Genomic DNA, 20,860 nt, shown 5'->3' with positions numbered 1-20,860 from the left:
ATACGCTTTGCGTCAGATATATTCAAGGGAATCTCATCCATCAATTCAAGTCAAAATTTGAAAACCAATACTGCTCACTAAGTCGCTCAGCCATTTCGGAACTGCAATATCAAGTACCCACAAGCATCATCAAGTTCAAGTTCAAGACCGCGTTTGCATCGACATGTACCATTCAGCATCTCAACAGCATAGAAGCTCGTATCTCGCATATCCACGCCGCATTCACAATAGGTCACGGTAAAGTCGCATTCGTCCTACGGTTTCTAGACGCACATACTTCAAGACATTGACATATTTCGCAATTTCGTTCGCCATCGCTCAGCTTTACTCTCCAGAAGAATAGATAGACATGGACTATTATTATTAACATACTATCTGCCCCCTCTTTTTTGCGTAACCCATCTGTATTATTTTACCTACAACTCGATGTGCCCGCCTTGCCCTGTTATACATACATACATACATAATATCACCAGCCGTCAGCGACACATTCATCCAACGTTTCGTGGGCATAGCAGTGGACCTGCAGTCAGGGATCATGATAAAATCGTAGATAGATGCAGATCGTGCCCAGATCTTGAGACGCCCGGGTTAGGTCTAAGTACGAAGTACACCGGAGGTATCACAACGAGTTCTGCCTACATCATCTTGGCCGCACATACGATACACAGTATAACGTACGCAAGCTACGACAAGGGTTCCGTTCACTCAGGCGTGGGTCCAAATGCACCAACCAAGGTCGGAAATTGGCATGTACGGTGCTGCAGAGGTAGCTTTACTGCGCCCCCGTGCAAACATGTACAAAGATACCATATCGAGAAGAAAGTCATGTGACGCCGGCAAACGCGGACTTCCCTCCGGGCGCATGTCCGACTAGTTAGAGTAACCACTAGGGACTAAGTGGCTCGTATAGATAGGAAAACAAAATTTTGTATTCAAATCTGTAGACCTGTGATACATATAGTTGACAAAGATACTACAGAAAGGCAATAGTGCATAAAGGTAGTTGATAAACCCTAACCCTGCCAAGGAGGAGAAAACGCTTGCACAACTATGAATTGAACCTAACACCTCCGGCACACGCGGACGCCATTCTAACCACTAGACTACAGGAGCACAAGGGTGCTCGGAAATAATATAAATAGTATAGCTCAGGCATAGCCAGCTTACGCAATGCGTTTACATTCTTTATTTTTAGTGACGTGGCCGGAGGCGTCGGAGGTCACATGATAAAATTCTCGAAAAGGTAATATTTGGCCATGTTTGCACGGGGGCGCAATAGCAAAGACGGTGCTGCAGCTGCGCATGCGACGCATCGAGGGGAGTACCGCCCAAGTCAGGCGATCCTAAGCAAGGACAAACAAGTTGTGGCTGAGGGGTTTATGATAGCACCGTACGCAGCTTCCGTACGTTCACCCTCGTTTCGAGCCTCATATCAGTCGTCATGCGGTCCTCAGCGCTGCTGTCGCTGATTTCTCTCGTCCCCTTTGTAGCTGCTGTCCCTGCGAGTGAAACGCAGCTTATCCTTGAAGACATAACTGGCTACGCAGACCTCGCGTCTTCGGTCTTCGGTAGCCTGGCCAAGGGCATAGAACATGCTGTCCACGAGGCAGAGAAGGCTATCTTCAAGGGAGAAGAGGAAGTGGAAAGGTGGCTTCATAATGGCAGAGAGTATATCAAGCAACACGACATGACCTGTGCGTTGCGACTTGCCGACTGCGCAGGCGAATGTACTCACAGCCAGACCAGACGAGCTTGTCACGAATCCCTTCTTCTCTGAACACCAGCTGAGAGTAACGGAGCCGACGCTGTGTGATCCCAGTGTCCAGCAGTACTCGGGGTATCTCGATATAACGGACGGCAAGCACCTGTTTTTCTGGTAATGTTAGGTATATGCACAATCAACGTCGTCTGTTTACACGTCCATTCAGGTTCTTCGAGTCGCGGACATCGCCCGAGACTGCCCCCCTGGTTCTGTGGCTAAATGGAGGGCCCGGTTGCAGCTCCACGACCGGTCTGCTGTTCGAACTTGGGCCCTGTCGGATTGCGGATGAGGGCAAGAACACCACTTTCAACGAGTACAGCTGGAATACGCACGCGAACATTATCTTCTTGGACCAGCCCGTCGGAGTTGGCTACTCGTACTCGTCTGATGGGTCGACCGTTAACACGAGTCCCGTTGCTGGGCTGGACGTATACGCTTTCCTGGAGCTGTTCCTCCAGAGGTATCCCCAGTACGCTGATGCTCCCTTCCACTTGGCTGCGGAGAGCTACGGTGGAACCTATGCGCCCAATATTGCCTCCATCATCTACAAGAAGAACAAGGAATTGGCTTTGGCGCCTACCGCAGAGTTGATTCCCATCAATCTTGCTTCTGTCGTTCTGGCCAATGGGCTCACGGATCCATACTATCAAATGGCTTCTGTTCCTGACTACGCATGCGATGGCCCCTATCCCATTTATGATGACCCTGAAGGACCGCAGTGCCAGGCCCTCCGATCCCGAGTGCCTACTTGCCAGCGTTTAATCAAGTCTTGCTACGAGTACAACTCGAGACTGACTTGTGTCCCTGCCGCCCTGTACTGCTGGGGACAACTTTTCGGCCCCTTGCAACGTAAGTTCATGTTTCCGAGGACTGGACTGTGCTTATACCGTCTTTGCGGTACTATCAGAGACCGGCTTGAACCTGTACGACGTCCGCAAGACGTGCGACAGGCAAAGGGACGGCCCGCTCTGCTACAAGCAGATGGAGTGGATTGAAACCTGGATGAACGACGATGCGAACAAGAAGGCGCTTGGTGTAAACCCCAGTCTTGACTTCGAATCCTGCAACACGGAGATCAACCAGGCCTTTATGATGCAAGGGGATGGCATGCACAACAGTGCTGCCTTGTTGCCTGACTTGATCAACGACGGCGTCAGACTGTTGGTCTACGCTGGTAATGCAGGTGAGTTGGGATATTCCTTCGTCCGCAGAAAGATGCTTGCCTTCCGTCAATAGATGCAATGTGCAACTACATTGTTCGTGATTCTCGTTTAGCACATTATGCAAGCCACTAAATATGGTATATTATTCAGGGTAACGAGCGTTGGTTCACTGCGCTGGAGCACAACTTCCATGAGGAGCTCGTCTCCGCCAAGTCGCTGCCCTGGGTCACATCGGAGTCTGGCAGAGTGGCCGGTGAGGTGCGCAGTGCCGGCGGCGGTGGTTTCACGGCTGGCAATGTTACTTTTGTCAACGTCTACGAGGCCGGGTCAGTTGATTAATCTTGCTCTATCAAGTTGGCGCTGCTGACATGACTCCCTTCATCAGACACATGGTTCCGTTCGACCAGGACGAGGCTGCTCTTGTAAGTAGCTCCTGACTTGATACACTCCTCGCTCCGCTCATCGGGCACGTTATAGGATTTGATCACGAAGTGGATCATGAATATCCCGCTTTCCCTGAAGTTCGCTGCTTGAGAGGATATCTGCCCCCTTCAGGCAATGGAGCGGGATTGATTTGAATAGATCCATACGCTCCCAGCATATTCATTCGGAGCGTTCGTTACTTGTACATTTATACATGGCCTGTAATATAAGCACTAGAAATATCGCTTGTCGATTGTGTGCGCACAACGCGCATTCCAGACGGCTGAACTAACTTCAACCAGCGAGGACACGGGTCAGGATGTGAATTGCCTTCATGACCTGCGTTCTGCCGTCATAGATGACTGCACTGCTTGCAATAGTATGTCTCGCTCTGCTACCTGCTAGGCCATCGTGACTTTGTGTATACAAAGCCCCTTATCTTCCTATCCGAAATTAATGAGTTCACTATCTATGGCTGCCTGTCGGCTTGAGGCGCATGTCGTGCTTCAGGAACCTGCGAAGCACAACCTTCAGGCAAGGTGAATTCTTGGAGTGTCTATATATAAAGAGATGCAGACTGCGGTTCAGGCTCGTCGACTCCCGTCTTCCTACAGCCCTGCACGTAGAAGTACACTGAAGCGTACCTTCGCTACTTTGCACCAACCAAGGCACAGAGAATGGCGAAGGAAAGCAAGCGGTCCATTAGGAATATCTTGACCTCGCGGATGGCGAGTCCGTTCCAGGTCAGTACGGCGTATGCAGGCCCCTAAACAAATCTCATGTGTACAACCGCAGCGTACGCCTGAGGAATATGAAGACATGTCTTCTCTCTTGCCTCCGAGCAACAGTGGAGAAGACGGGGTATCGGTATGTGTATTGATGCTCCGTGGTGGACGAATCCTAGACCGCTCTATCAGGGTGACGCTGCGTCTGAGAATGCGGAGAGTATCGAGGCAGAGGTGCGTACCATGGCGGGTGCAACAGACCACACATCTTCTGCCACCGCCGCATCATAGGTTGGCCACAGCGACGTCGAAGCATCGCGGAGAGCAATCGGCCAGGGAGAATCGATGTCCAGCATAGGAGCGTCTAAACCAAGCCAAACAAATACCAAGGATGTCAAGATGTATGCCGCACCGAAGAAACGTCCGCTATTCTCAATGCGGCGGAAATCATCCGCTGCGTCATCAAGTACTTGAGTGATGGGGTGTCGCACGACGCAGATTAGACATTGGCGATGCTACCGCGCACGATAGTCATACGCTCACTACGATCACAACGCATGTATGCCTGAATATGTAGTATACACTCACCGGCTAGCCGGTGACATAGATGCATGGGACTTATCGCAGCATCTCTCTGGCAGGTTGGACTAGCCAAATCGCTCCTGGGCCATCCTCTTGAACATATCCATGGTCGCCTTATCCTTCTCTCGTATGGCACTCTGTCTCTCTTGTGTCTCGGATACTCTCTCCTCTCGGTGTGACTGACGCTTCTCATTGAAGCGCCTCCGAGCAGCATCGCGTTGAGCGAGACTGCACGGAGGATTACGAGACAAGACGAATATGAGATCGCTGGCGAGAACGTGGAGAAACATGGCGCACCGTTCTCGAAAGCTATCGCCACCACCCATCAAAGTCGATTCATCGGCTTCCACAATACCATCATCACCACGGTCTCTAAAGGCCCTGTCATTCTCCCTCTTTGCTTTTTTCTTCTCCAGCATCGCCTCTCGTCCTACCTCCTTAGGACCAACCATATCTTCTATTCGCTCCTTCGCCTCCTGACGTTCGCGTTTCCGCTTATACTGCCGTTCCGCAGTCTGACTCTCCTCGGCCGCTTCGCGTGCAAGAATCAGGTCTTCTCTGGAGGGCAGGGTAGGGCCTTGGCGACGGCCTGCGCTGGGCCTTTGACGGACGTCGCGGCCATAATTCGATTCTCCCACCTCTCTGCGGACAGCCTCGAGAGCTTCACGTTCTTTTCGGTCTGCCTTCGAAGCAAAAGACCATTTATACGCGGTATTTTGTTGAGAGGCTTGGTCGACACCGTGATAGAGGGATGCTAGCAGAGAATTAGCTCGTGCATATGTACACGACGATTGACACGTACTCGACAACTTTCCCCGATTCCACGCCTGAGTTGAATATGAGCGCTCTACTGTAATAATGTTAAGAGACTGGACACGAACCTTTACGAACTTGCGAAAGTAGCTGCAGACAATTTAGCAAACACAAGGTGCGCGACAGACGCCACCTACCTTCTTGCTTTCTCACTTGATAGTTCGTCGAAGTACTAGACGTACTGGCCTTAGCTTGATGCCAGTCGGAACCCGAGCCGAGGACAAACCTTTCCCTTCTCATCCTTCAGCCAGACTTTGAACTCTGCGTTCTTCAGATAATAGTCAGACTCCGAGATCTCGTTGACACCTTCTGGTAGACGCGAACGACTTTCAGGCGACCTCGACCGGCGACGTTCCCCGGAAGGAGACCTGGAACGCGACCGGCGGGAGGGCATGCTTCTGGTTCGTATGCAAGATGTGGACACGGAACCAAACTCCAACGCTGTGCTGCAATGCTAAGCTCAAATAGGGGCTATCAACTAATAGGCTTGATACTCGCCTCCTAAATAAGACTTAGTAGACGAGCAACTGTCTACTATCAACTAGTCTCCCAAAGGCGACCGATTAAATGCCTCCCTTATAAGGCAGGTGGAGGGCAGTCGGCATATAACGGTCTGCCGCGGATCGCGCCCCCTTAGTACGGGTACGCATATTCAATATCACGTGACTATTCCCACGGCCACCTCGACAGACTCACCGTTTCGTACCCATGCCATCTCCATGTAGCGAGGGAAGAATATATGATATGGCAGGAGTACCTGCTGGTCCTGATGCAACTTGAGTAGTCTCAGATTTTTTGGCGCTCTCTTTCCGCTGTAGGAGCATTAACTTCGTTCGGTACATGCTGCTGACATCAGCAGCTCTGGCCGTCCCAAAAGGGGAACATGTTGAAGCTCTACCCTTCAGAGCTCATTTAGAAGACACCACGCTTGGCAGCATACCTCAATATGACTTAAAAACATATATGTATTGCTACTCATTACTTCTACCAGCCCATGGGGGGGATGGATTATTATCAATATACACTGGAGCCTATCATGGTACAGAATAGGCTTTATCGGTCGATACGGCACCCAAAACAGACACTAATTGAGCACAACTGTGGTGTCACTTCAAACTATGTACCTGAAGCTCATTAATTCTTGCTAGAGGGTTGCAACACGCTGGGGAACGCGGTTAATCTGAAGATTCCTCAACGCTAATGAGGTCACGTGATCGGAATATGCGCACCACGCCAAATGCCGCGCGACTAGATGCAGCCTAACTATCAACGGCTGCAGCCTATGGCCAGTGGCCACTCGCCGAAATGTCCTTTGGTTCAGTCTACACACTTACCCCGCAGTGAGTCTCATATCGTTTTCGTCGGGAGCACTCCTTATCTGAGAATATATCCAGATACCTCTCGCTTGAATCCACATAAATGCGAAGAAATTCCAGGGCCGCAGGGGTAGGAACTTCGGAGTCACTCACATAGACAGACTTGAATTCGAGTATATCGACCCGATTGAGGAGACCTTCCTCGCTCGTATCGTTGAAAGTATGAGTCTTGATGACAGTGAGAGCATATTAATACGAGAAGATGGTCCCTCGAACCCAAGTCTCTCATGTCCAATCGCCACTATACCCCTGGAGCTCCTGGCCGACATTCTCGAGATTTGCTACTCCCGTCTATCTGGAAAGAACAAGTTCCACTTTCCACTCCGAGTTTCTCTGGTATCAAAGTCGTGGCGAGATTTGCTGCAGAGCACGTCCGCCTTGTGGACCACAATTCGAGCCTCCTCCGTGCGGACCGATGGTCTGAGGGAGTACCTGGATCGCGCGGAATCGCAGAGCCTAGATGTCACACTCGATGTCAAACATAGTCATGGCGAGCCCAGGATCACAGCTCTCCTCAGCATCCTTATCTCGAAGATCCATCAATGGCGCCAGCTCAATATTTACGCCGATGAGGGGCCTGTCCTGGGCATGATTGCTCCCCGCCTTCTTAACGCGCCGGCACACAGACTGGAAACATTGCACGTGCTGGTCTTGGGAGATGATCGACACTTGGGGCAGCCATGGATGTTTCATATGGATGCTCCGCGCCTGACGAGAGTGCATATCAGCAAATCGCCTCTATGCTACCGTACCTCCAACATCTTCCACGGCCTAAGCACTTTACGCCTGGAATGCCTGTCATCCGACGGAGTGCCACACCTCACCTTGACCGACCTGCGAGCAATCGCGGAGAGCTCTCCGCAATTGCGAGAGCTGGCTGTGCAGCTCCCGCTTCTGAAAGAGGGTACAGGGAACGCTGCTTCCTCCACTGTCCGACTGCCTGCCCTGAGGTCGCTGGAACTGTCCAGCTGCCCAAGCTTGCTCGACGGGTCCATACGCGCCGATGACTTCTGGGCATTCTCTGCCCCGTCTTTGGAGAGGCTCTCTTTGCAGTTGCCGTGGCATGCCTGGCGAACATTTATCATGTCTCTCATGTTGAAACGCTTCCAGCGTTGCTTTGCGCATGTCGTAGCGATCAAGCTGAAGAACATCCCTTTCATGGCCAACATTCCTCGCAGCCGGCAGGCGCCGAGCAACGCCCCCCGCGCGATGTGCGAACTCTTCATCTCGGCCTTTCCTTCCCTGCAGCGCCTGGAATGCTTCGACACCGATCCCACCGCTCTCGTAAAAACTCTGACAGCACACCTCCTCGGCGACAAGGAGTCCTGGCCACATCTGGCGTGCGTGACGACTAACAAGGGCGACTGGTCCGACCTCGTTACCCTCGCGCGGCTGCGTGCGCAACACAAGAGGCCGTTGCGGGTGATACACTTGCCGGCTGTGCAGGGCTTATCCCGGCGCGCGCGAGAGCTCCTCGAGGAGCTAGAGCAGCATACAAATGTGGAATACTATAGCCCTGAAGATGATGATGGTGGGAGGATGGATCTTTATCGATGACGATATGGAGATGCATCGCGCATACTTGCTCGTCTGTCTCCCTCTTCCCCCCGGTCCTGTTTCTTGCTGTTCTTGATTTCCTTGCGCGGTCGTTCTCAAGCTCCCATGCGTTCAGATATGTGAGTGCGCCCCCGAAGTTACAGATGGGTCACTCGTACACCTGCTCTCGTGTTTCCCTAGCTGGTCAGTCTCTTTCTTGTTGATTATGCCCACCTCGTTTGTCCCATGAATTGCTGCTCTGTCATTCCTAGTATGCTCTCGCCGCTTTGCACTTTTGCTTTACTATTTATCGTTGCGCGCATGTTGTGATCACATCCAACAGTTCCCTCGTGTACAGTAGTAGCTCGTCGTTTCTCTGTATGTACCGGTATATGTATCTATTATTACACTGTTGCCCCTGTCTCGGCGCCTCTATGATCTATCTCAAACCCCACCCATGATTCTCCCCCACACATCCCCGCCAGTCACCTCCCAAATGATCTGTGCCGACAAACCCACAATTAACCCCCATGTCACCCGCGAAAAAGATAACCACTTACCCCAGACCGCACCCACCCATCCGCGAACAACACGCCCGTATTCAGCAACACCAACAGCGTCCACAGCTTCCCCACATAACCATCATACGACCTCTCCTTCCCCTCGCCAGCCCTAACAGCATACACCCCCCTCCGCACCGCCTCCTCCACAAGCACGCCCACGCCATTCAGCAGAAAGAACCAAAACTCCCCGCCCACCTTGCCCGCCCCCGCGCCCCCGAAACGGCGGAGCGCGGCGAACTCGCCGACGGTGTGCACCGCCCCGCTGATGGCGAACGCGCCGAGGACCTTGCCCCACTCGCCCGCGGGCGGGGCGGGGAGACGCGAGTGGGTGGTGGTGCGGCGGGGGTAGGGGTAGGGGGGTTTGTTGTTGGCGGAGGGGTTGGGTGGGGAGGGAGAGGGAGAGGGCGAGGGGATGATAGAGCGGAGGAGGCGCTCGATGGTGAGTGCCATGATGTGGCCGGGCCATACGCCGTACACCAAGCTGCGCGACCGTCAACACCCAGCGCAGGTGGAATCAAGGCAGGAGCACTCTACTCACAAGTAGCGCGCGAACAGCCGGTGCCACCCGCGCCCCCACCAGTCGCGCAGGGAGGCGACGCGCGCGAGCGGCGCGGTGTACAGCGGCGGGAAGGAGAGCAGGGAGTTGTAGATCGTCTTGCGGTCGCGCAGGTGCGTGTGCGGGATTAACAGGCCCTGTTCACGCATGCACCCCCGTCATTTTCTACTCTACGCGAGTGGTTAGAGAAAGGGAGACGCACGACGAGCAGCGCGGCGGAGGTGTAGCCGACGTCGAAGAGCGTGTAGAGGGCGATGCCGAGGGACGCGACGAAGGCCCACTGCTGGAGGAGTGGCAGCTCGTAGATCGATTGCGCGGGGGCGGGGTGGAGGTACCGCAGGCACGCAAGGGCGAGGAACAAAGTCGGAAGGAGGGTGGTGGAAAGGCGGTAAAGCTGGGTTCCCGGGGCCGGGTGCCAGCGCGAGGGGGAGTGCCTGGGGATATACGAGGCGAGTTAGGAGAGAGCGGACGGAGGTTAGAGAGATAAAGGCAGACCGGACGTCGGCAGTCGCCCAGTCCCAGCCGACGCCGCGCATCGCGGTCATCAAGTCGAGCGCCCACACCGCACGCTCCCACCACCCCCGCTGCGCTCGCACGTCCTCGACCTCGGGCTCCGCGTCCATGTCCTTGAACGTCCGCTCGGGGACATCTGGCAGGGGCACGGTAGCCGACGCCGGAGACACGGGCGGGGTGTCGGACTGGTAGCGCATGTGCGCGGGGGGGCGCAGCGGGAGGAGCGGCGCAAGGACGAAGAGCTCGAAGACGCGGCCGGCGCCGAACCAGCCGACGAGGCCGAGCTGGTAGGTGAAGGCGGCGGAGGCGGGGACGTAGTACCGGAAGGGCAGCGCGAGGAAGGTGAGGAAGCTCCAGAGCGCCAGGGCGGACCGGAGGAGCGATACGGCGGCGGTGGACTTGGGGCCCGGCGGGAGGAGGGCGAGGGCGAGGAAGTAGCACACTGGCGGCGTCAGCGCGCCCAGGACAGTCAGAGGCCGCCGGGTGAGCCAGGCAGCGAGCATCGCGGTCAGCATCGTCGTCTGCATAGAGCGACGGCGGGGGCCCGGCGAGGTCTCCCCTTCTTGTGTGGCTGGCGATGTGCTTCCGCTGCTGCCAGCCAGCGCGGATCGCTGTCATCCCGTGAAGAGCGACCACTTCACAGTGCGCACTGTATCGAATTCGATCACATACCTTTCACGCAAGGAGCGTGCCCAGGGAGTCGCCATGCAATCCTGGACAGCGGACTCGGCTTCAAGGTGAAAGAATTCAGCTATACCGCCGGCTATGACGCACCGCTCTTCACATTCGACGCGTCTCCCTTCACATCACCCTAGTCAATCGGGCTTCGTGAAATCGCGTCCCATTCATTTGCGGCGGAAATCCACGAGACATGGGCCATTTCGAGTGTGGAGGTCGTCAAAGCCGCAAGAAGGTGCGCAACGAATTTGTATTGACGAAGACGGCACATACACTGAGGCTGAGCGGAAGAGGGCACGCGCCCTCCGTCCTTGATTCCACATCTTGTTGTCACTTCTACCCCCGCCCAACTCCACACGCACCTCTATACTACACCTTTGCTCCGAATCGTTAGATCCCAACCGCGTGTCGTAGTAGCAGGTTCTTCAGCAATGATCCATGGTCGCTTCCCGTGGTTGAAGCGGGCATAAATGCGCCGCCCAGATTGTATAGCACATCACCAAGTTTCGATCTCACTCTATCCACAGAAAGACCGCAGTTCGAGCTCGCAAAGGCCGGTGGGATGAGCGCATTGGAGTTGGCTCTGAGGTCTCGTTCCACCTACTTAGCGGGATTGCCGCCAGGTAACAAAAAGCCGCGGCTACGCCCCACCCACCGAAAACACCCGGAACGACGACGACCCCTCCACCGGCCCTCCACCACTCGCAAAGAACCCCTCCGGCGGATCCACCGTCCACACATCCCACAGCGGCAACAGCGCCATCCGCACCTCCACCAAATGCGGGTAGCGCAGCACCGTCTCAACGTTCTTCCGGAACTTCTCCACCGCGTTCGCGATCGCGAAGAACGGGTGCGCGGCACACTCGAGCTTGGGGAAGTTCGGGAAGGGGGGGTGGTGCAACGTGTAGGCGGCGGGAGCGGAGGGTGAGGTAGGGGGTTGGGATGAGGGGTCGAGGGAGCGCCGGTGGATGGTCACGTTCTGCGAGAGGAGCTTGAGTGGGACGAAGTCGTATGTCCAGGTTGCGGTGGCCGACTCGTGGGGAAATATCTGGACGCGAAGGGTATTTGTCAGTGTGACGGCAGTGAGCAGCATGGTATTTTACGCACATGGGCGCGTGGTGGCCTAGCACCGTCGTGCGCGAGCATGTAGTCGACCGTGTCCCTGTATATCCGTTTGATAGTATTGAGGTCGGGGAGGATGACGAACCCGCCGTCGTCGAACGAGCAACGGATATCCGCTCTCACTATCGCGCATGACACCCATCAGTAAAACAAGTCAAATCCGCAGTCAAGGAACGAAGACGTACAGTGTATCTTATTATCAGCACTCTCAAGATCCAGCGTACCAGCTTTATACCCCCACGCATACTCCAGCTGGCGAATCTACAAATCACCCTCTCGTCAACCATCCTTTCCGAACTCGCTACCACTCACCCTCGCACTCGGGGTGCCGTGCCCAAGCAAATAACACTTCCCGATCGTCTCGGGCGGCTCGTGCTCCAGCGTCACCAGGCAGCGCGTCACCGGCGGGGGTTGTTGCTGCCGTCGTGCTGCGGTTCTGCGACGCTTCCTGGCAGGCGGGGCGGGGAGCGGCTCGGGAGTCGCACTGCCAGCAGAAGCCTCGGGAGGGAGGGGATCGTACTCGTACTGGGGGAGCGGCTCGGGCTCGGGCTCGGGGCTGCTCCCGAACAGGTCGTCCGGCGTAGTAGCAGACGGGGGTGCAGGTGCTGGCCGGGCTGGACGCACAGAGGCCCGCTCCCGCTCCCGCTCGCGCGCCCGGGCCTGCGCGCGCAGCGCGTCCTGCGTCGCCTTCGGGACGAACTGCTTGCTCGTGATCTGGCCGCTCAGCCCGAGCGCCCGCCGCCGGCGCGAGACGGTCGTGTCACTGGGGCGGACAGTGAACAGGCGTCTTCGCACGCGCGGGGGAGAGGGCACACCTCATGATGATCCCGTACTCGCTCTTCAGCAGCTGGCTGATGAGCTTCCGGTTCGTGATCGCCTGCGCGTGGAACTCGCGCAGGATGCGCTCGATCTCGGCGTCGCCTGGTCGTGCTGCACGTACGATATGTTCGTTGTAGGAATTTGACAGAGGTGGGGAGCCAGGACGTACGGCAGTGCGGGTGCTGGTTGACCCCAGCGGGATTGCGGTTGTAGAATTGCGGGTCTGCGCGGGTACTGTCAATGGTGTCCTGGTCTGCCATGCTGTGGACGATTATTGAGGAAACAAGGCAGGCTTATAGGACCCAGACAAGAGTTATGCAGAGTGTGGCTCGAGGCTGAGCGCTGAGCAACAAGGAGTTAGAGGACAACTTGCAAGCCGAAAAGCACCGGACCATTTTGCCACAGGTCCGATCAACTTGAATAGGATCGTCTGCTACACGCACATAATGCATATATACTGTCCATCGTTGTTGAAACAATAATAATGATAAGGTAGGATACAGCGTGTTGTACATTCCATCTGAGTTCGTATTACAGGGAATACACCTCCGCCCGACATCAACCCTAGAGCTAGAACAAGAGAGCACTGCCGATAGCAAGTGGGAAGACAGCCTGAGGGGGCTGTATTCACGCGTACTTCCTGACATCCTCCGGAGAGGGGCCAGCCGGATCGTCCGAAGCGGCGAGGTTGCACTGGTGGAACGCGCGGACTTGATCCTTGCTGAAGGTGCCCACGACGGAGTGAAGGACGCCCCGGTTGTGAAACAATACCAAATCGCGCTCACGCCTGCCCCACAATATAAAAGAGAGAGGGCCGGAAAGACAGCGAATTCCTCACCAATCATGAGGGTAAACCAACGCAGGCGCGATGGCAGGCCTCTGCATCTTGTACAGCAGCTCCCGGACCTCCTTGAGATCTTTCAGATGCGCGCCGTCAGGGAAGAGCGCGCCTTCCCGCTTTGCGCCCTCTGGCAGAGGGTCGATGAGGAGCTCGCAGAAAGCGCTCGGGTGGACCTGGAAATGGAGGTGGCCAGTGACAGGATTCTTCCAGGTCTAACGGTGACCGACGGGATTAGTATCTAGATGCCTCGATACACCAGAAGGATACCCTTACCATGGGCAGTATCTTGATCTTGGAATCCTCCCAAGGTGGGAGCTCGTCCCAGGGCAACTCCCGACCCTCGCTCTCGAGTCCCAAACCCGATGTCCTCACCCGCGCGGGCGCCATCCACACGTACGGGTGTGGCGCATACTTGACTCTCGTCCGCACGGCCACGCTCTTCAGCTCGTCCGGCAGCATTTCAAACATCGTCTTGCCCGACGCGAACGCGGTGGTGCCGAGCGGGACCTCCAGCTCGTCTCCGGTACCGTCATCGTACCGAACCTTCTGCCTGGGCCCGTCAGGCACTCTGATAGCGTAGAGCGTCGTGACCTTGGGTGGAGAAAGGTCGTACAGTGCAGCATCGATGTGCCAGCGGTAGAATCTGGTAATACCTCTTGCCTCGTCAGTCTCAGAGACGCGGGTTTTATGGCAGATTTTATGAGATGGATGCTTCAACACCGCTTCCGCGAGGCCCTCGTGGTTGTACACGGTACCGTTGCCGATGAGCTGGACCTGGGGCTGGTGGGGAATGGTCTTGAGGTCGGGATGGAGGATGGACTTCTTCTCGCTCCCGGTCTTGTTATTACCGTGACCGTAGCTCTCGGACTTGGGGTCGAACAGCTATAGCAGGTGAGTACCGCCATGATGAGTCAACAAAAGGAGCGAACCTTTGTTAAACGATACTGTTGTGCCGGCGTCAGGGTGACATCGCGGAACAAGAGTGCGCCGTGCTACAGGGTTCATTAGACATGTATCTCAGGCGATTACAATTGCAGCACGCCTTGTATAAGAGATCACTAATAGCCTCGAACTCTTGACCTGTAAGCTCGCCCGGGTTGACGCCCTTGACCTCCCGACCGAAGTCCTTGAACTTCGTAGGATCCGCAGAGGCAGGGAGAGGCAAGGGGTGGACTTCGATAGCCATAGTATGGACTGAACGGCGGGGCTTAAGAAGGGGTCGAACGATTCGTTTAGACACTGAAGCGGCTGGTGGTCCACATAAGTACGTTGCCAGCATGGCGCGGGATGGAAACATTCGCCTGATAGCGCAGCAAGCAGACCGCTTGAGCAATCCGTACCGTATAAGGCTAGCATCCTATCGAAGAATGGTTTCCATTGGTCGGTGCGTTAGCGAAGGCTTCTGTGGATGGGCTTCGGGAAGACTGATGTGATCTCCCACGACGCGTCGACGCGTGATACGGTCAGTTGCGCGGTTTCGACGCGTTAGGCTTGACCACACCCGGCACGTACTCTGCTCGACATGTACTCCAGTGCCGCCGTTCAGACAGCGAAGGGACAGAGCGCGCGAGTCCGAAGCCTACTGACAAGCAGCGATTAAAAAGGATGAGCCTCGCGGATTGGACGACCCAAGTCGACATATGGTTGACCGAGGAGCGCCTTAGTATATAATGCATGGGGAGAAGTGCCGGGCAACATACTCCGCTTGCAATGGAACTCGCATCCCCCAGATCAAAGGGCGGCGCTAGCTTGGTAGCGTCTCCCATGAGGTACTGTATATCTCTTTCACGCCCACTGCGTATCGACGAGATGACAACCATCATCCCCCCGACATGTCCCTTTCTAGCCCGATCAGCATAGGGAACAGCGAGGCTCCTGATGCACGCCTCATATGCCGGTATGGATGCTATCAGATGCTGGGGTTGCACTCCTGACTGAACGAGCAAGTTCTCCGCTTGCAATAGCCCAAGTAAATCACGAACCTTGAAAGATTGAGCTCCGTATCTTGTCTTCTAGTATAAGCGGCCGAGGCAATTGCGATTGCCCGTCGCCTACATACTATTCACGAGCCGATATATTGTAGGAAGCCAGGGCTAATCCCACTTGATACTGAGGTTGTTGTACTGAATCAGAACAGGAGACTGAGGAGTGGCAGTGGAAGGGGTCAACTCGTGACATGTACGTGACATTCCTTAAAGGTCACGTGAATTCTCCACTCGCGACGTCACGTCACCTTTGTTCATAGTAACGAGGTGCAGCGCCGCATGGAACGTACTCTTTCTCAGGCATGCGCGCTGTATTATTCCTGCTAACTCAACTACGTGTCTTGACATTGTGTTGCTCGTTAGAGCAATTACCGGCTGCATGCACCCCGTACTTATTTCACTGGCTTTACGCTTTTCCTTCTTAACTGGAGGGATACTTCCTAGAAGTCTTGGGCCTAGAATACGCGAAGCTTGCTTGTCCGTCCGACGAATGGCATGCACCGTGCGATGAGGACACCGACCTATGCCTCAGAGAAGAGCGCCGCGGACGTCACGAATTGTACCACTCACTGGCGAGCGCGCGCTGTTTCGCAACGGAGAACCATTCGTACTTGGGGGTGCGTTCTCCCGCTCCCTTATGTGTGTGTACTCACCCAGGTGTTCACGGTCACTTGGACAGCGACAAGCGCTCCGGACGAAGCCGAGGTCCACTTGGATAACATCCCCGATGATAAGTCGTCCATCCGACTATGGGCGAGAGGAATGACGAGCCAGGGCGGCTATTTCTTCAACGCCGCTGAAGGCGTACCGGTTGATACCCCTGATGGATACGTCCTCAGCGCTATATCCACCCCTGGCCTGGCAACCTTTGGTTCGTTGTGTCCTGACATGCGGAGTCAATGAGATATCACTGGCCGGAAACTTCGCCGCTGAGAGCGTTCGGCGTGGGGAGGAATGTACGGACTGATACACTACCCTGGATCTGCAGGGCATGTCATATGCAGACATGTCCAAACTGAAGCCCCATTTGACTTCTTGGTACCCACCAGGCCTCGACCAAACCCGAATGACATTGTGAATTTGTGGTTGCCACCGCTCGGCCATTCAAGCTTCTCCCGCTGTGGCCTAAAAGGGCTTCATGAGCATGTAGTATACAGTGTTTCGTACATTCCAGGTTGTTTTAGTTCCACTATCCCAAGAAATACCCCACTGCTTGACGTCAACCCCAGAACACAAAAACATGGCTGAAGACTGGTAATCAACTTCAGGCATACTTCTTTACGTCTTCCGGGGTAGGCCCAGCTGGGTCATCCGAGGCAGCGAGATTGCACTGGTGGAATGCACGGACTTGCTCTTTCGTGAATGCACCCACGACCGAGTGTAGGACACCCCTGTTGTGGAAGAGTACCAAATCCCGCTCACGCCTACGAATAAGCACGGTCAGAATAAGACTCTGGGAGATCATGTTCAGCAAACAGCGAAAGCCTCACCAATCGTGCGGGTAGACCAGCGGGGGCGCAATGGCAGGCCTCTGCATCTTGTACAGCAGCTCTCGAACCTCCTTGAGATCTTTCAGGTGCGCGCCGTCGGGGAAGAGCGCGCCTTCTCTCTTTGCACCCTCTGGCAGAGGGTCGATGAGGAGTTCGCAGACGCCACAAGGGTGTACCTGGAAGTGGAGATTGCCAGTAACAGGGTTCTTCCATGTCTAGTGAAGGCAGGTTTTTAGTATACGGATTCCTAGCTACATTGCACACATGATCCTCACCATAGGCAATATCTTGATCCTGGACTCTTCCCAAGGTGGGAGCTCATCCCAGGGCAACTCCCGACCCTCGCTCTCGATGCCCAAGCCTGTCGACATCGCCCGCGCAGGTGCCATCCACACGTACGGGTGCGGCGCATACTTGACTCTCGTCCGCACCGCCACGCTCTTCAGCTCGTCTGGCAGTATGTCGAACATTGTCTTGCCCGATACGAACGCGGTCGTGCCGAGCGGAACCTCCAGCTCGTCCCCGGTGCCGTCATCGTACCGCACCTTCTGTCTGGGTCCATGAGGAACGTGGATACCATATAGCGTCGTGACCTTCGGTGGAGAGAGGTCGTACAGCGCGGCATCAATGTGCCAGCGGTAGAACCTAGTGATGCCGTTTGCCTCGTCGATCTCAGAGACGCGGGTCTTGTGGAAGGTTGTATGAGATGGGTGTTTCAGCATGGCCTCCGCGAGCCCCTCGTGGTTGTACACGGTACCATTGCCGATAAGCTGAACTTGAGGTTGTCTCGGGATGGTCTTTAGGTCGGGATGGAGGATAGATTTCTTCTCGCTGCCCGTCTTGTTATTGCCGTGACCGTAACTCTCGGATTTGGGGTCGAACAACTACAGCAGCTGAGTATCACCATGGGATAGGCACCCAAAGGAAGCGCACCTTCGTCAAGCGGTACTGCTGCTCCGGGGTAAGGGTGACATCCCGGAATAAGAGCGTATCATGCTGGAAGGATCTCTCAGAAGCATATCTTCAGAAGCGACTGCTCAGACGCACCTTGTAGAGAAGATCCCTGATAGTCTCAAACTCCTGATCAGTGAGCTCGCCCGGGTTGACGCCCTTGACCTCTCGGCCAAAGTCCTTGAACTTGGACGGATCTGCGGAAGCAGGAAGCGGCAAGGGGCTGACTTCAATGGCCATGCTGTGGGCGGAGCGGTAGGTTTGGAGAAGAGGCTTGGAAAGCTGCTTAAACGCTGTCGTAGCTAACGGTCTGTATAAATACTTCGCCAGCATGTTGCTGCGATGGATGTACTCACAAGATAGCGTAGGCTAGTGCTGGAGCAAGCAGGCCATATAAACTATCGCCGTGCTGCACGGAGCCGAAGACCGATAAGCCTAGTCGAGTATATTTCTCGGGGACCGGCTCTTATTGGCCGGTCATTTGGCGGGCGATAACTCTAGAATAGTCTCCGGGGAGACCGGAGTGATCTCCGGATTGCCTCCGAGAGACGACGCGTCGACGCGTGACGTGGAAAGTCGCGTGCGCTTTCGACGCGTTCAGCTTGACCACACCCGCCACATACTCTCCTCCTCACCATGTACTCCAGCGCCGCCGTTCAAAAAGCGAAGAGACGGACACACGCGCGTCCAGAGCTCACCGATGAGCAGAAGCAGGAGATCAAAGAGGCCTTCGAGCTGTTCGACACCGACAAGGATGGCTGCGTTGACTATCATGAGCTCAAGGTTGCGATGCGCGCGTTGGGCTTTGACCTCAAGAAAGCCGAAGTCCTAAAGCTGTTGAGAGATCATGATAAGACGGGGCATGGGCTGATGGACTTTGAGGACTTTGCAAAAATCAGTGAGTTTCCGCACGTCGACGTATCTCAATACCCTACGTCTCAGCGGCCTTTCGATTGTCCGAAACTGTGAACGGATATACTCATGATACTCGCCTTGACAGTGAGTGAGCGCATTCTAGCACGAGATCCAATGGAGGAGATTCGGAGGGCGTTTCAACTTTTTGACGACGATAACACCGGCAAGATCAGTCTACGAAACCTGCGACGAGTGGCCAAGGAGATTGGAGACAGGTTAGAAGACGATGAACTGTAAGTCTTCCATGCCCTGTCTCTCCCAAAGTTCCTCTCTTTCCATGCGCCTATCACCCCCCTCCCCGGCTATGCGCCTGAATCCAAGTTTCACCACCACATGCTGACACGGTACGCATGCACACAGGCAAGCCATGATAGACGAATTCGATCTCGACCAGGACGGGGAAATCAATGAGCAAGAGTTCTTCGCCATCATGACAGACGACGCATAGCGTCCCTGCCCAAGGCGCCGTCTGCCCAACCTCTGCCTATTGATACCCGAACACCTCCGCCGCTCTTCCCCCTTTCGTTCATTCCGTAGGTTGTCATGGTTCGAAAACGCACTACGTCATCGTGAACCCCTTCAATGCCTCTTGAGACACCCGAGCGTCCCTGATCGGATGCCTCCATCCGTGTGTATCGTACGACCATATCGCAAACCGAGCTGGTCATCGGCACGATCAGGCTCTTCCTTGCACCTGCGCCTATCCATATACTGTACGCCCATATGCATGTCCATCTCAAACTCTCCCCCATGGTCACATTCGACAACCGTCTTTTTGATCTTTGTGCATTCTTCGGTCTCTTGTATGATACAAATCGCATGTACCGCTATTTCTCTGGGGCTCTCACGCTGCTAGATACACATCTGCATTATCTGTACCCTAATCCTACAACCATCCACACCGTGCATATGCTAGGGGTGTCGCTATGTGCATATTCTTCAATCATTCTTGCCGTGTTTCACAAGCGCCCGTGTGGCAGCCACGCTTATGCCCGCGGACTCGCCCGAACAGGCGACGAGCCAACCAGCGGCAGCTCAACTCTCCGCGAAATTGCCGCGGCCCTAGCCCAAGGTTCAGCAAGTTCATACAAAGCAGCCTCGGTCGTCGTGCCTCGCTGTCTAACGAAAGACATTGCATCACATCGCCCGCTGCACTCGCAGACATAAGACCATAACCGCGCGCCTCCGTCCGTCCCGCTTGGGGAACTTGGGGAACTTGGCAGGACGCACTTTGCCCTTCGACACGGATGCCGAAGGCGCCTGAGGCTAGCGGGTTCCCGATCCCTGGTTCGGGCACCATTCAAGCGCTGCACCGACAGCATTTTCCTGCTCGGTGGGCATGGGACCATGCGCTGCTAGGCACGGCACGCCAGCGTGATCCGTTGTGGCATGCCGGAGCTGCTCCGGAATGAATGCGCGCTGGGTGCGGCCTACGTATGTTCCCAGGTACCACATACTTGTCTTTCCAGGGTGTCGGAGCCCTGCCCATTGTTCTGCTAAATCGGGGACGCGGGCAATTGTTTCAAGGGTGCTAAGGCCATGCCCACAGCGTCATATGTCCCAGCCGTCCGACTCGGAGTCGGCATTCATTCAAAGGACATTGTGGCTAGTCCGTGGCTAGGCTGGCGATCGTATTCTTTAGTATTTTCCTCGCGGACAGAATGCCTTCAATTGAGCGCCGCAACGATGTCATTCAATGAGGCCAAGTCCAGGCTCGACGAAGAGCGAGAATCGGGTGATTGAATATTTTTACGTTGCTTTCCATGTTAGTAAAGCGCACATTGTACACCAACAGTGCCTATTGCATTGCATCGAGTAGTGTACAAGCAGAGAGATGGAAAGAAACAGTTCGGGGGCCACATTACTCGACCATACCGTACCCGTTAATAGTGCATACTCTATCGCAAACCCGGGAAGCAGAGAAACCAACTAAAACAACAGCGGAAATAAGAACACACCTCCCTATCGACTCCCGCCTGACTGCTATGTATATACTGTAAGATGCGGGGGATCAAAGTCCAGGAGACGACGACGGGGTGCGAAT

At 55.1% G+C, this 20,860-nt stretch overlaps 10 protein-coding genes across 10 annotated transcripts; 5 read left to right on the top strand and 5 right to left on the bottom strand.

The window, feature by feature from the left end:
• Positions 1-1,414: 1,414 nt before the first annotated feature.
• GLOTRDRAFT_108844 (serine carboxypeptidase) lies at positions 1,415-3,635 on the top strand. Its single transcript, XM_007862476.1, has 8 exons — positions 1,415-1,697; positions 1,750-1,879; positions 1,932-2,614; positions 2,673-2,948; positions 3,002-3,021; positions 3,079-3,254; positions 3,314-3,350; positions 3,406-3,635. The coding sequence occupies exons 1-8, from the start codon at positions 1,445-1,447 to the stop codon at positions 3,460-3,462; spliced, it is 1,632 nt and encodes a 543-aa protein (XP_007860667.1). The 5' UTR covers positions 1,415-1,444; the 3' UTR covers positions 3,463-3,635.
• Positions 3,636-4,028: 393 nt separating this feature from the next.
• On the top strand, positions 4,029-4,550 carry GLOTRDRAFT_123962 (uncharacterized protein; the record flags this gene model as incomplete). The annotated part of the gene is made up of 4 exons (XM_007862475.1): positions 4,029-4,094; positions 4,147-4,218; positions 4,269-4,310; positions 4,368-4,550. The coding sequence occupies 4 exons, from the start codon at positions 4,029-4,031 to the stop codon at positions 4,548-4,550; spliced, it is 363 nt and encodes a 120-aa protein (XP_007860666.1).
• A 6-nt stretch (positions 4,551-4,556) lies between these two features.
• GLOTRDRAFT_67605 (uncharacterized protein) lies at positions 4,557-5,885 on the bottom strand. The gene is made up of 6 exons (XM_007862474.1): positions 5,698-5,885; positions 5,609-5,643; positions 5,540-5,561; positions 5,461-5,485; positions 4,956-5,412; positions 4,557-4,886 (listed from the first exon to the last, which is right to left on the bottom strand). The coding sequence occupies exons 1-6, from the start codon at positions 5,863-5,865 to the stop codon at positions 4,724-4,726; spliced, it is 870 nt and encodes a 289-aa protein (XP_007860665.1). The 5' UTR covers positions 5,866-5,885; the 3' UTR covers positions 4,557-4,723.
• A 1,124-nt stretch (positions 5,886-7,009) lies between these two features.
• Positions 7,010-8,404, top strand: GLOTRDRAFT_134928 (uncharacterized protein; the record flags this gene model as incomplete). The annotated part of the gene is made up of 1 exon (XM_007862473.1): positions 7,010-8,404. One exon carries the CDS (start codon positions 7,010-7,012, stop codon positions 8,402-8,404), a length of 1,395 nt encoding a protein of 464 aa, XP_007860664.1.
• Positions 8,405-8,626: 222 nt separating this feature from the next.
• On the bottom strand, positions 8,627-10,530 carry GLOTRDRAFT_134927 (uncharacterized protein; the record flags this gene model as incomplete). Its single annotated transcript, XM_007862472.1, has 5 exons — positions 8,627-8,884; positions 8,944-9,427; positions 9,485-9,639; positions 9,705-9,936; positions 9,998-10,530. 5 exons carry the CDS (start codon positions 10,528-10,530, stop codon positions 8,828-8,830), a joined length of 1,461 nt encoding a protein of 486 aa, XP_007860663.1. The 3' UTR covers positions 8,627-8,827.
• A 409-nt stretch (positions 10,531-10,939) lies between these two features.
• On the bottom strand, positions 10,940-12,894 carry GLOTRDRAFT_134926 (uncharacterized protein; the record flags this gene model as incomplete). The annotated part of the gene is made up of 6 exons (XM_007862471.1): positions 10,940-11,741; positions 11,801-11,937; positions 12,001-12,076; positions 12,128-12,578; positions 12,631-12,745; positions 12,804-12,894. 6 exons carry the CDS (start codon positions 12,892-12,894, stop codon positions 11,334-11,336), a joined length of 1,278 nt encoding a protein of 425 aa, XP_007860662.1. The 3' UTR covers positions 10,940-11,333.
• Positions 12,895-13,261: 367 nt separating this feature from the next.
• Positions 13,262-14,661, bottom strand: GLOTRDRAFT_102027 (Clavaminate synthase-like protein; the record flags this gene model as incomplete). Its single annotated transcript, XM_007862470.1, has 5 exons — positions 13,262-13,421; positions 13,473-13,687; positions 13,749-14,357; positions 14,405-14,467; positions 14,518-14,661. 5 exons carry the CDS (start codon positions 14,659-14,661, stop codon positions 13,262-13,264), a joined length of 1,191 nt encoding a protein of 396 aa, XP_007860661.1.
• Positions 14,662-15,983: 1,322 nt separating this feature from the next.
• On the top strand, positions 15,984-16,363 carry GLOTRDRAFT_123956 (uncharacterized protein; the record flags this gene model as incomplete). The annotated part of the gene is made up of 2 exons (XM_007862469.1): positions 15,984-16,077; positions 16,140-16,363. 2 exons carry the CDS (start codon positions 15,984-15,986, stop codon positions 16,361-16,363), a joined length of 318 nt encoding a protein of 105 aa, XP_007860660.1.
• A 119-nt stretch (positions 16,364-16,482) lies between these two features.
• GLOTRDRAFT_134924 (Clavaminate synthase-like protein) lies at positions 16,483-18,338 on the bottom strand. The gene is made up of 6 exons (XM_007862468.1): positions 18,258-18,338; positions 17,998-18,203; positions 17,884-17,946; positions 17,226-17,834; positions 16,951-17,165; positions 16,483-16,884 (listed from the first exon to the last, which is right to left on the bottom strand). The coding sequence occupies exons 2-6, from the start codon at positions 18,139-18,141 to the stop codon at positions 16,725-16,727; spliced, it is 1,191 nt and encodes a 396-aa protein (XP_007860659.1). The 5' UTR covers positions 18,142-18,203; positions 18,258-18,338; the 3' UTR covers positions 16,483-16,724.
• Positions 18,339-18,501: 163 nt separating this feature from the next.
• GLOTRDRAFT_52123 (Ca2-binding EF-hand) lies at positions 18,502-19,730 on the top strand. Its single transcript, XM_007862145.1, has 3 exons — positions 18,502-18,799; positions 18,902-19,049; positions 19,177-19,730. Exons 1-3 carry the CDS (start codon positions 18,538-18,540, stop codon positions 19,262-19,264), a joined length of 498 nt encoding a protein of 165 aa, XP_007860336.1. The 5' UTR covers positions 18,502-18,537; the 3' UTR covers positions 19,265-19,730.
• The last annotated feature ends 1,130 nt before the right edge of the window (positions 19,731-20,860 follow it).

This window comes from Gloeophyllum trabeum (genome assembly GCF_000344685.1).
Source record: "Gloeophyllum trabeum ATCC 11539 unplaced genomic scaffold GLOTRscaffold_00001, whole genome shotgun sequence".
NCBI lineage: Eukaryota > Fungi > Basidiomycota > Agaricomycetes > Gloeophyllales > Gloeophyllaceae > Gloeophyllum > Gloeophyllum trabeum.
Note: the sequence above shows the minus strand (reverse complement) of the source record. Positions and strands in the feature narration are given on the sequence as shown.

Bases quoted from the DNA above. Each gene is read 5' to 3' on its own strand.
- GLOTRDRAFT_108844 (XM_007862476.1), top strand. From the start codon at position 1,445: ATGCGGTCCTCAGCGCTGCTGTCGCTGATTTCTCTCGTCCCCTTTGTA. The intron at 2,949-3,001 runs GTGAGTTGGGAT...TTCCGTCAATAG, and splicing joins GGTCTACGCTGGTAATGCAG to ATGCAATGTGCAACTACATT. The intron at 3,351-3,405 runs GTAAGTAGCTCC...GGCACGTTATAG, and splicing joins ACCAGGACGAGGCTGCTCTT to GATTTGATCACGAAGTGGAT.
- GLOTRDRAFT_67605 (XM_007862474.1), bottom strand. From the start codon at position 5,865: ATGCCCTCCCGCCGGTCGCGTTCCAGGTCTCCTTCCGGGGAACGTCGC. The intron at 5,644-5,697 runs GTTTGTCCTCGG...CAGTACGTCTAG, and splicing joins TGAAGGATGAGAAGGGAAAG to TACTTCGACGAACTATCAAG. The intron at 5,413-5,460 runs GTACGTGTCAAT...ATTCTCTGCTAG, and splicing joins GAATCGGGGAAAGTTGTCGA to CATCCCTCTATCACGGTGTC.
- GLOTRDRAFT_134924 (XM_007862468.1), bottom strand. From the start codon at position 18,141: ATGGCCATTGAAGTCAGCCCCTTGCCGCTTCCTGCTTCCGCAGATCCG. The intron at 17,947-17,997 runs GTGCGTCTGAGC...AGATCCTTCCAG, and splicing joins TCAGGGATCTTCTCTACAAG to CATGATACGCTCTTATTCCG. The intron at 17,166-17,225 runs GTGAGGATCATG...TGCCTTCACTAG, and splicing joins GGATCAAGATATTGCCTATG to ACATGGAAGAACCCTGTTAC.
- GLOTRDRAFT_52123 (XM_007862145.1), top strand. From the start codon at position 18,538: ATGTACTCCAGCGCCGCCGTTCAAAAAGCGAAGAGACGGACACACGCG. The intron at 18,800-18,901 runs GTGAGTTTCCGC...TCGCCTTGACAG, and splicing joins TGAGGACTTTGCAAAAATCA to TGAGTGAGCGCATTCTAGCA. The intron at 19,050-19,176 runs GTAAGTCTTCCA...GCATGCACACAG, and splicing joins AGGTTAGAAGACGATGAACT to GCAAGCCATGATAGACGAAT.